The sequence below is a fragment of the Athalia rosae genome, chromosome 1 (assembly GCF_917208135.1).
Source record: "Athalia rosae chromosome 1, iyAthRosa1.1, whole genome shotgun sequence".
Taxonomy (NCBI): Eukaryota; Metazoa; Arthropoda; class Insecta; order Hymenoptera; family Athaliidae; genus Athalia; species Athalia rosae.
In genome coordinates, this window is record NC_064026.1 from 29,140,403 (window position 1) to 29,152,504 (window position 12,102).

Sequence of the window (12,102 nt, forward strand, 5' to 3'; positions counted from 1 at the left end):
CCTTTCAGTTTCAATTTATTTATGGTTCTATCAATATATTCTTATAATATGAGCTGACATTCCAAAATTATTAATTAATTTCTAGCTATAATTATTCGTTGTACAAACCGGACAAGCAACTTGATCGTCATGTTCCAGCAAGCATGAGGTGAGATAATGGATACATTATAGTAGTAACAAATTAATAGCCTGTGATAATAATAAATTCGAAGGGGTAATCTCTCACGGGATAAGATCCAAAAGTCATGGTAGTGACACAATGATATGGTACTAAAACGGTGAATGAAAGAAATGTGCAAGGACAAAAATAAATTATAACCGAGACACATGCATAGTTAATTATATTTGAGAAAAAATTCTGTCGAGTGGAAAGTTGAACTTTGCACGAAGAATTTATTACCATCAGATCATATCATATCCGACGACCGAGACCGAGACGGAGGTGATACTGCAAGAAACACTAGCGCGATGTCGGAGGATAACAAAAAATCAACTGAACCTGCCGATGCAGAATTAAACGAGCTATTGGACAGTGAGTATTGGCATCTTCTGAACAATCATACTTTGCTTTTCGTGATCTCTTTTCATGCTAATCCTGCCAGAGAAATCATTGATAAGCAACCTAACCTCGAAACAATACCTATTATGCCCACTGCGATCACTTCCAAGACTTGTTTTAAACTGAAAAATATGAATTTTAGTATTTCTGATGATACAAGGTGCTGAGCTAAAGAATCGAAGTTAACTGCACTTGTGTAATTCAATTTTTACCGTTATGTAATATCCTAAATTTGTTTACTATTTTTTCCTTTTTTTTCCATTTCTAGTTGTACTTTTTATTTCGACACAAAGCACAGGTCCACAAGTTTTATTGGTATGTAGTTCGAAATCGTTATAAGACTCTTAGTATCTGGATATTTTTTGCCATCAGGTGCTCTTGAAGATTTTAACCAGGTCCATGATCAAAAGTCCAAAAATGACAATGAGACGGTTGTGCAGCCTGTACAGCCTGAAGCCTCAGACGAGGCAACTGGGGTTGAGGACCAATGGACGCAAGATTTTATCAAACAAGCTGCGGATCAGTTTGAACGGAATCTGCAGAACCTCATACAAAATGGTGATGACTGAAGGAATGATCATGGAGTTGTTATAACACATCAGTTTATTGCACAGGCGGAGAAGGCGACCTTGGAGCCTCTTTCCAAAAAATGGCACAAACAGTAGCTAGTGCGATCACAGGAGGAGAACCTGGAGCTGAAGATTCGCATGCCGACTTTCAATCAGCCATCTCTCAAGCCCTGAAGGACTTATCTGATACGACTCAAAATTTGCAGGTAAAATTGAAGCAGAAGTTCAAAAAAATTCACTTCACACCCAGATTAATGAGTATCCATGTTTGTATCATTTCACAGAATCCAGTATCAGGGTTGGGAGAAGCGGACTTAGCTGCAATGTTTGGGCGTGCAGGTTTGGAGGATGAAGCTGGTGAATTCCCATCCTTCATGCAGGGAATGATGCAATCTCTATTATCGAAGGAAGTCTTATATCCCACTATGAAAGAACTAGTTGATAAATACCCAGCTTGGCTGGAAGAAAAAAAGTCGACTCTACCAGCTGCTGACTTAGAGAGGTACACAGAGCAGTTGAACCTGATGCAGCAGGTGAATATTTTAATCGCTCATAAAAATCAATCATATTTGAATTGACGTAGCAGCCTAGTATCATCAGAGAACAACGTCATTCTAAAATTAATTGATCTCGAAAAATGCATTTCCCTAGGTATGTACCGAACTAGAAAAAGAAACAGCAGATGATTCTGAAGAAGTGAAGAAAGCTCGTTTCGAAAAGACGTTGGCACTCATGAACCGAATGCAGAATTGCGGTCAACCACCAGAGGATCTGGTTGGTGCACCTTCTCTTTTTAAAGTTGACGCTGAGGGAAATCCTGTTCTTCCCACAGGGGTTGAAGCACCTGAAAACTGTTGTGTTATGTAAGGCAACTGCAAAGTTCCTTTACTAAAGTAGAAGTTGTCCAGTTATCCAGAAGAGAAAGACAAATTACCAACTCTTTATACTTTTTTGCGACTGTCTGTTATTAGGATTCATACGAATCAGTCTGTTTTATAAGCTTTTAACCTTCAGTCACCAGAATCATTTTTGTAAATTTTACAGATTTGAATCAGATTGTAACGTTGATTTGATTTTCAAGGTAGTTACCATTTTCAAAGGTCACCAATGACTTGTGACGACGTGCTTTATTTCGAAGTTGTGATATTTCTCGTACTTGTGACACTCGGCATATTTTTAAATCAATATCAAGCTCCGAATCGTTCTCAAATTAATTACCAACGATTGGCACCACAATTTTTTGTTTATCAGAATAAATTATATTGCACTATATCAGTAGTGGTGAATTTGACACTATGGTTGTACACAACTAGAATGTTATTCAATTGATTTGTTTATATCTACTTCATCATGTAGCTGTATGACTGAACGTTAGTCTTCTTCTTAACTTATTATCTCCCGAGTTTAGGTTGAATGTTTCGCACAATTCGTCCTATGTAGTGAGTGGCAATTTCTTTTTCACATGTATTATACACTAGCTGCGTCATATGTATGTTTGTATAGGTACATAACATTAGAAAAATAATAACTAATATAAAAATATCAGCTTAGAAATGAGACGGTTCCAATCCCATTTTTCAAGTTCATGGAAAATTCTTTTCAACATCATGGCACCTGCAGTTTTGTTCTCATCCTACTGCAATAAAGAATTGTAGATACTAGGTTTACAGTAAAGTTATACGAGAAATGTGATTTTTGGTATTGTCCCATTTCTATCGTTGATGTAGATGTAATATATGATAGATAGTATTTGAAAACAGGTGAAAAGGTTCAATAATAATGCGATATTATGAATTAAAAAATGAAACCTTCATACGATTTGTGATTTTTAACAGCTACCTGCGGAAAAAACTGACAATATATGAAAGTAAATAGGTATCTGTACAAACTTGTCATCTGCAAAAAGAGTTGTTACGAAAATTCAGCAACTTTTGAGAAAGTGGAGGAAATAACTCATGTAATTTTTAACGATAATTGAGAATTTTTATTCAATAAGAATATGATACATCGTCGAACAACAATTTTGGAACGTTCTATATTGTTTCATTCTAGTCATAAATGAATCAGTGCAGTCTGACGTTTAACACAATTCAACATCTAAACATAGTACAGTTAAATTTCACCCCATGTCTAAGGAGATTGCATTTGATGTCCTCTTTTTTTTACAAAACTTATCGTAAGCTCACGACCATAAAATTTTGGCATATTTCGTACAATACTACTCTGCTTCAACAAGTTGAGAATCACTGAAATGTGCATTAATTTATTGCACACTTATGCAGAGGGTGAGAGCGCGTCTACTCCAGGCAAAACTTTGCCCTCTAGGAGCTCCAGGCTGGCACCTCCGCCAGTGCTGACATGACTCACTTTGTCTTCCATCTGCCATTTAGCTACCGCGGTTGCCGTGTCACCACCTCCAATTATTGTTACTGCCCCACGTTGCGTTGCTTCAGCAACTCCATCCAATAGACTTTTGGTTCCTTTGCTGAAACTTTCAAATTCGAAGACTCCCGCTGGCCCATTCCACACAATTACTTTTGCTCGTTTCACAGGTTCTGTCAAATTCAAGATAAAACTTTTTATAGCAACCTTTCATCATTTCCAGGCATTGAAAGTGATTTGTGAGTGATTACGAACCAGCAAATAGTGCTTGTGATTTGGGGCCAACATCTAGACCCATAAAACCGTCAGGAATGCCTTCTTCTAGAGTAGCAGATCCAACAGTAGCAGTCTCAGAGAATTTGTCACCTGTGACAAAGTCGACTGGTAAGTGAATCTGCACGTTATTCTTCTTCGCTTTTTCTAACAAATCATTGACGATTTTTGCTCCTTCTTCGTCAAATAAAGATGCACCGATCTGTGAAATTCGAATAGAAACGATCATGAATTCATCTGTGCTGGTTGCTTATATTTAATGAAATAGAATTGAACTGTTAACAACTATTAACAACATTTTACCTTCATGTTCTTAGTCACTTTCAGGAAAGTAAATGCCATTCCACCACCTATGATCATTTCATTGACTTTATCAAGCAAGTTATTGATCAACTGAATTTTATCAGCAACTTTTGCTCCACCAAGAATTGCTAGCAATGGCCTGTCTGGGTTGTCCAGTGCTTTTGCAAAATATTGCAATTCTTTCTTCAGCGTGAAACCACTGGCTCTAACATCAAAGCCTTCACCCAACATGGAACTATGTGCTCGATGTGCAGTTCCAAATGCATCATTTACATAAACATCTCCAAGCTTTCTCAAAGATGCTCTGAATGCCGTTACTTTGTCTTTATCAGCTTTAATCTGTAGAAGTTGATAATGTAGTGGGAATATTTTTACCAGTATGGTTAAACAGCAGAGAAAATGATGGACAAACCTTGGCACCGTCAGGCCCAACACCTTTACCTTCCTCTTCGATGTGGAATCTCAAGTTTTCTAACAGAATAAGGGATCCTGGTGCGGGGTCAGCACATACTTTCTCAACTTCTGGCCCAATGCAATCATCAAGGAAAGTGATATCCTTGCCAGCAAGTAGCGCCTGAAGCTCAGGGACAATGGGTTTCAGGGTATACTTCATGTTTCTTTTACCATCTGGCCTTCCCAAATGGCAGATCATTACGACTGACTTGGCTTTTTTCTCTAGTGCGTATTTGATGGAATCTACCGCTGCAACAATTCGCTGCTTATTAGTAACTTTCCCATCTTTCATTGGGACATTGAAGTCGACTCTGAAAATGAAAAATACCACTGCAGTTAAGGACTGTTTGTGAAAATAGACAAATATATTTAATGTTAAATCTCTGTTGATAATTGAGATGAAAAAAAGGAATTTAACCTAGCCTGACATAAGCATTTACTATCGGGTCGTGGCTTTATAATCAAAGCGTACAAATTCACTGGTAATTAAAAAGTGCTGAAATCATTGGTGAAAATATTGAGCAGAATGAAAAGTGGAGAACAGAGAACTGACATCTAGAATTACAAGGGGGCAATCGATACTTTCAAAAATATTACCGCATCAGCACTCTCTTGCCGGCGAGATCAACTTCGTCGATGCTCAATTTGTGGAAAGACATTGTTGCTAGTGTTTTCCTATTATTTCCTGTAGTGTATTCGGATGAGCTTGTACAGTTCGACGATCTGACAGAAACACCACGTACAGATCGACCGGGAACCAACCAACTGACTGAATTCACAAGGATACACTGTGGTCTCGTCTGTCGCCGGAACAGGCAAGCTCCAAGGTTGAATAAAGGTCGTCGAAGGTGGCGACCTCCTGTAAGGGCGTAACGCACAAGCATTAGCCGCGCACGTGCTCTTCGGTTTCCCGACTGGGGGAAAGTAGACGTCGTATTGCTAATTTCGAAAGTATTTTTGGTATTCCGTTCGTTTTTCAGGTAAACTCAGCAAAAAATGACTCTCTTTGATCTCTGCATTAGTGCGAATCTTATTGCCATCCAGCGACTCGTTCAAAATCACAATATCACTGATGTAGATATATCAATGCAAAATACTAATGGTACAAAAACAGTCTTTCTAATGTTTTTTGCTGTATTCACGATCGGTTTCCTGCTCTCATTTCGAAAAAAGTCAGTCCCACGGTATCGATGATCACTCAATCTAGATCATGCAATGTCAACAAATTTTAGAGGAAAAATTCTTATCTTTGTCCGTTTTCGATCCACCAGGCAATTAAAGAAATGCATCTACAATTCTGTGAGAGACATACTATCTACCTTCATCCTACGGGTGCATTTTATTCTTCCTGTCTTTCTATCTAACATAGAGTACACGAATTATATCTTCCCTTATTTGTCGTATGTTGGTGTTTTAGAGTCATGAAACGTCGAGTTTACGACTGATAAAAGTAAATTTATTATACCTGCGTGTGTGAAAAACTCTTATATTCCAGTTTGTTTTTCGATTTCAGGTGTGTTTACATAGAAGTGGTTCATCTAATTTTTTTCAAGAAAATTTCCGGAGCTCTGGTAGCTAAAATACCGAGCAATACTTGTGTACAGAGATTTCAACTGTGGTAGACGTATAACGTTGTGTCTACATTCAAATATTCATATATAAAATGGTGAAAAACATTTGCTATAAAATTTACCTAGGTAGGCATGATACAGAAGGCGCATCGCCTAGCGACCCAGGTTCTCCGTTCGGAACCACAGCCGCTCGATCTACAAGATCAACTACAATTTCTTGGCAGAGTTTCAAACAATTAGTACGATTATAGCGAAAGAAGTTTGACTCAATAGAAAATCCGGGGAAACTCTAAGAAAACATTCTTACCGAGCATAAAAAAAATGTCTACCAGAACGGTTGCATTTTACTGGATTAATTCTATGTATATGTACGTATTGGTATACGCATGATACCGTTGAATACATGAAAGTTCTACATTATATGCCGTACTTATAAATAGTTGAAATCCACGAAGGACCTCGGATGGGGTGCAAAAAAAGTTTACCGAGCTTTTTTTCATTACACAATTATAAAAAACTTGAACAGGATTATAAAACAATGACATTTCCTGTCGGTTTAGAATTTTGGATTTCGATTTGGATTACCTTCGAACAACCCTGTAATAATATGAAATTTTTATTATGACACTGGCCAGCAAATTATAGTAATTTTTGATGGACTTCCTGGTGAAAACCATTATTTTGTAATACGTACGTTTTATTTTTCCATACGATATTCGCGACTCACGACACGATTTAACTTTAGGAGAAATAAAAAAAAATATCAGCCCATTGGACATACGTAATATGTGATCAAAAGATCAATGAAGTCCGTTGGCGATAAATTAAATTGAACCCTGCGTGATATGCCACAATCATAATCAGTGTATCGAAAATAAGGTATATTTTTATCTCTAAAAGTCCCAAGCAATTTTTCGAATAAGTATCACACTTGGCACGTTCTTGCGGTGGTGCCTATGTACCTATATCGTGTTTATATATTTTTTAAATTTATTTATAGAGCCTAACGATTCATAGAAATATCATCCATATAACATAACTATAAAAGAAAATGTATAACTTGTGTCATAGCGACGTGCGCACAGCACAGACATCGAGTAGACTTTCCAATGAATATTATACGCTTGATGATTTTTCCATAAATTCTAACTGACAACGGTTTTAACTATTTCACTCGCACATTTTTATATGCGACATATCCGTCGTCGAGATTTAATGTCCTATGTTGATTTTTTACGTAACTTTTGTCTAGGTGTATATAGGTAGAATCATAGATATGAATATATTATGTATAAACATTACCTAACCAGTCAGACTTCTACTTTACATATTTGTATCCGTACATAGATTCTCTGTATTTCTCCTAAGTATTCAACTACGTCCTGCGTGCAGCTAATGACTTTTCATCCAATTCACGTATATTCCGCGAAATCTGAACATCTATCTGCGTTCCAATTGGCATCTACAAAAATAAACAGAAAATTATGGTATCTGTACATTTCATGATTAATTTATAAAGATAATTGTTTGAACCAGCTACGTACACGATATATTCGAACAAGTATAACAATTTTCGGATCGGTGGATTATTTTATGTATTTAAGGCAAAACGCGTGTACTTAAGGCAAAACGCGTGCAATGTGCGGTATGTTCGAAGAGCTAAGGTTGCGCCGGTCGACCTATTCGGTTCTGCAATTACACCGGGCGTTAGAATTTCTCAAGAGAAATAGTCGAGAGGTCGTTAAACCATGACCGTCTCCAGTGTACAGTCATTAATATTGCAGATTGGCACCCACAAATCTGCCGATAACTATAAGAATTCGTCGGAGCTATACAGGTAATTGATTAGGGATTTATATGTCGGGGTATTTGGCCTGGCCACGGCTATTCTTGGTCGTGGCCCAATGACATAGTGGCATGATCGACTAGGTCCAAATCATGGCAAAACTATATACCTTTGATTGATCTATAACCACAGGTTGGATACACGTACAAATACCGATAGAGAATTGGATAAACGCAGGGAAGAGACGGACTCGAGACTTTGGAGCGAATCTAAAAATATCAGAAGAGAAACGAGAGAGCTGTGCATCGCCATACTATAGCAAAGTGTAGAATGTAGAATATAAAGTATCTGCAGAGAAAATGCGTGTACTACACCGGAGCTGGACTTTACAGTTAATTAGCAACTCAATTTTCTTTTTATCAGTATATCATGTAATGTTGTCTGACCTCTTTGGAGCTAAGGCTTTTAACAAATTGTCAAGGGAATTAAGGAAAAAAAAAGATAAAGTTTCGAGAATCGTCGAAATCAGGACACCAGTTTTTCTATCTTTACTCATGTGCTGCTTGTATATTCGTGAGATGTTCAATTATGATATGTCAGCAAATTCTTTGTCTTCACATAAATCTGACAAAAGTAATTAACAATTATGGTTGGCCGATTGAATGTGTGTTGAAATTTTCAGGGAAAATCGACGAGGCGTGTTGAATAACGCGATGACACAATTGATTCATTGATGAAAACATTCGAGAGAAACAAAAGGAGCGTTTTAAGAAAGAAACGTTTTTGGGGTGGATTGCCGGGAGAGCTCTCGACTGTAAGGGAATTCTGTGGATATAATTCTTCGCCAAAATAAAACCTGTTAGTAACATGTGAAAATAATATTTTTATATTTATCTTGAAAGATTTTCAATTAATATAACATTTTACAGAAATACTCGCCTGACTTTCCAACGTGTTGGAGGGATCTAGAAAAAAAACTTCGCCTGCAATGATTACTGCACTACACCTGTAATCAATGTCGGATATGTCATCTGCTTTTCACACGTAAACCGCAATTTCTTCTGAGAATCTGGTTGACAAGGCAATTAAAGATGTGGCATGGATTCCCCTGATTTCGTAAGTATGATGCTCTCGATGTCACCTGTACAGTTTTTCTGCTACCTGTATAGGAATTTATATACCTAATTAGAGCGTTGGTATTTGATACAGTTTATAATTTTGATCTCGGTAGCATGTTTCTTGCATGCGGAAAAAGTCATCTACATCAAACAGGCTCGTCAACCCACACGCAACCCACGCGAAAATACGATACGCGGACGACGCCTCGTGAACCCGCATGGCGCTTCAAAGTTTTATGCTAATTTTAGTTTTTAGGGCCTGCAGTTACTCATTTACATTGAAGAGAGAAAAAACTAATAGTCGTGAAACTACGGCTCGTCGTTACCTCACAATGCATCCACGAATCAAAATTTACAGCTCAACCATCTATCTCTTTCTTTAATTCAATTACGAAAATTTTAGTCTGGAAGGCAATGAAAATTGAGGAGAAACAATTTCTTCAAAAAGTTACGAGTGAAGAGAGAAATGTTCAACTCTTGGCGGCCAGTTGGTTGTATAATGTATACATGAAATGTTGAAAAGCATGCAGAAACTTAGCACGTTTGGACGTTCCGCTTGGTAAAATTTATTATAACCACCTGATAATGCTGGTTCAGTCTAGAGCCTAGTCGTCTAGGTATACATAGTATGAGCCAAGAGTATCTCGTATCTGCTGCACAGCCTGCGCATTTTGTGGGTCACTACTGTCAGCAAACTCAAAATTGCGTTTAACGAAAATTAATCACTGCTCTAATTTTCGTAATAGACTTTCGTTTATATTTCCCAAACCGAGCAAATCAAATTGCTATCAGATTTGTAAACAATGATTTTTTTGTTTTTTTCTTAATTTTTCCTTCTTTTTTATAATTTTTGAAATGATTCCAAATCGAACAAATACTACAGTAAAAAGCGGGGTGCGGAGTCTCGAAGAGAATAAAAACGGAACCGATAGAAATCTCACGAACATTTTCGATTCATCGCTTCGGAAAAAACAAAAATTGTTTATATTATGTTATATTATACCCGCTGCGAAGACGTAGAATGAAATCTTTATAGTTCGATATTTTCTTCCGTGTATATCTCGAACGTGTTCTTCGAACTCATATAACTATCTCTATTCGAAGAAAATTCGCACGCAAAACATATTATAGACTCTAGAGTAAATAAATTACCTAGAATATGGTGTCTGCGATGATCATGAAAAGTCAAAAACATTCTCCATCTTTCAGATTTCATCTGGATACATTTCACAACTATCACAATTGTGATGGCCTAGCTGAAGACGAAATTTTAAATGATCTAATGCGGCCAAACTGTAAACGAAACGTTGTGGATCTAAAGTTCTGCCTATAGTGGTAGGTATGTATAGAGGTATAAGAAATTAGTTTGATTGATGGGTTAAGCAACAGGCGGGCGAATCTTCAGCGATCGTCTCATCGTGCACAACCACCTGGACGGATTGTTGCGACAAGAAAAAATCATCGCGAGCTTCGAGCGACGCTTATCTCAAAGTACGGCGTCTCCGACGTCCGCCAAAAATAACTCAGCCTCGCAAATCGCGGGGGCGGCGATATCGTGTGGGCTACTCTGGCTGAAAACAATGCTGTACTTATAGGACCCGATCACCCCCGCAGAATTTCACACATCAAACGATGAATAAGAGCAGTATTAGATTTTTTAATTCATTATTTCCCGTGTTGTTGTCGCTTTCGTTATTTTTTGCTCGAATATTTCTTTCCCATTGCTGCAACTCGAAAATGCAGTTTTTTTCAGCGAAAATTTATCTGTGAGATTGAAACACGTACATTCAGTGCTGCAAGTTTGAATCGGGAACAGATGTATTTTTGCGGGAATTGTTACATCTGCAGGAATATACATAGACATCTACATCGATTGTTGATGTTTTTGTTGGAATGAGAAATTTAAAACTGTAAGGAATGCTGCAAATATCTCTGAATCAACAGTATCATAAGGTGGCCGCAGGTTGAAAACGGCCGATTCTTAGTAAAAAGAAAATGGCGAATGAAGATACACAGTTTATCGTTATTATACCGCGAAGAACATAAGGGTAGATGTTTCCAATAAGAAGACAGAATACGTTTTCGAGAGGCGTAGTTTTTTATACCACATTTTAGATCTGATATTATCGCATTATCGGTTATGCCTTTTACAACCCGGATGAATACGATTATTTTCTTAGGTACAGCATAACTCGCATGCGCCCCAGATCTCTAGATACGGGTCTGGTCATACGTGGGCTAGACGCGATCCACGCACGCCTTCCCACTTCTGACAATAACTTAGATTAAGCTCAAAAACACCCAAAGTAGCATCATAGCATTTAGCTATACGGCGAGATCTTTGTTCCGTGTGGACCAATTTCTTCGAGGTCACTACGCCCGCTGTGTCCACCTTGCAACCGCATTTCCGCTTTCGGATACAAATATCACGAGGAAATTATGTAGATTGAGGGAATACAAATATTCAGGCTTTTTCACGGACGTGTCGTAGGTGTACATTGAATAAAACATTTCAAAGCGTATGCCTGTAACTACGTTCGAATAATGGAAGAAAAAATTCAGTCGAAATTACCAAAGCGAAGGTGTGCTGGGCCAGATAAAGCGCTGACAGTAAAAAATTATAGTGATTTGACACGGGTTTATTATTGTATCGGCATATACATCGAATCCTTAAAATAGACAAAGAAATTTCGTATTTTCGAAAATCGCCCGAATTCTATTCAATATACTTCGCGGAGAGTTATAGGTATACAATATGGAACCAATGGAGAAATAATTCCAATAATTTTTCATTTCACTATTAATTGACTCCGTTTTTTTTTAGTGACAGATTATATACTTCTAACTGTAATTCAATGCCACTTTCATCTGTGCTAATTATATGCATAGACATTGGCAATCGCGCATCGATCAGCTGACCGTAAATAAAAATATTGAATCCCCTCGCACGTCCCTCTTGTTTAAAAGAGTCAAACTGTAACCAAACAAAATAATAAACGATGGATCACGTTTTTTAAATACACTCTGACTCCTCATCGTTCTCTTCACCCTATTGTGATCGTGATTTTGAATTTTTAACGCGTGTACA

General features: G+C 37.5%; 2 protein-coding genes across 2 annotated transcripts; one reads left to right on the top strand and one right to left on the bottom strand.

The window, feature by feature from the left end:
* Positions 1-92: 92 nt before the first annotated feature.
* Positions 93-2,941, top strand: LOC105683756 (peroxisomal biogenesis factor 19). The gene is made up of 5 exons (XM_012396595.3): positions 93-532; positions 932-1,117; positions 1,174-1,334; positions 1,413-1,661; positions 1,780-2,941. Exons 1-5 carry the CDS (start codon positions 469-471, stop codon positions 1,993-1,995), a joined length of 876 nt encoding a protein of 291 aa, XP_012252018.2. The 5' UTR covers positions 93-468; the 3' UTR covers positions 1,996-2,941.
* Positions 2,942-3,089: 148 nt separating this feature from the next.
* On the bottom strand, positions 3,090-5,359 carry LOC105683754 (phosphoglycerate kinase). Its single transcript, XM_012396591.3, has 5 exons — positions 5,137-5,359; positions 4,499-4,850; positions 4,087-4,425; positions 3,766-3,985; positions 3,090-3,683 (listed from the first exon to the last, which is right to left on the bottom strand). The coding sequence occupies exons 1-5, from the start codon at positions 5,196-5,198 to the stop codon at positions 3,403-3,405; spliced, it is 1,254 nt and encodes a 417-aa protein (XP_012252014.1). The 5' UTR covers positions 5,199-5,359; the 3' UTR covers positions 3,090-3,402.
* Between the last annotated feature and the right edge of the window lie 6,743 nt (positions 5,360-12,102).

What these genes read in the sequence shown, in the direction of transcription:
- LOC105683756 (XM_012396595.3), top strand. Translation starts at nt 469, where the DNA reads ATGTCGGAGGATAACAAAAAATCAACTGAACCTGCCGATGCAGAATTA. An exon ending in GCAGAACCTCATACAAAATG is followed by an intron (nt 1,118 to 1,173) that starts GTGATGACTGAA and finishes TTTATTGCACAG; the next exon opens with GCGGAGAAGGCGACCTTGGA. An exon ending in ATACGACTCAAAATTTGCAG is followed by an intron (nt 1,335 to 1,412) that starts GTAAAATTGAAG and finishes ATCATTTCACAG; the next exon opens with AATCCAGTATCAGGGTTGGG.
- LOC105683754 (XM_012396591.3), bottom strand. Translation starts at nt 5,198, where the DNA reads ATGTCTTTCCACAAATTGAGCATCGACGAAGTTGATCTCGCCGGCAAG. An exon ending in GGCAAGAGAGTGCTGATGCG is followed by an intron (nt 4,851 to 5,136) that starts GTAATATTTTTG and finishes TTTCATTTTCAG; the next exon opens with AGTCGACTTCAATGTCCCAA. An exon ending in ATCACAAGCACTATTTGCTG is followed by an intron (nt 3,684 to 3,765) that starts GTTCGTAATCAC and finishes TGAATTTGACAG; the next exon opens with AACCTGTGAAACGAGCAAAA.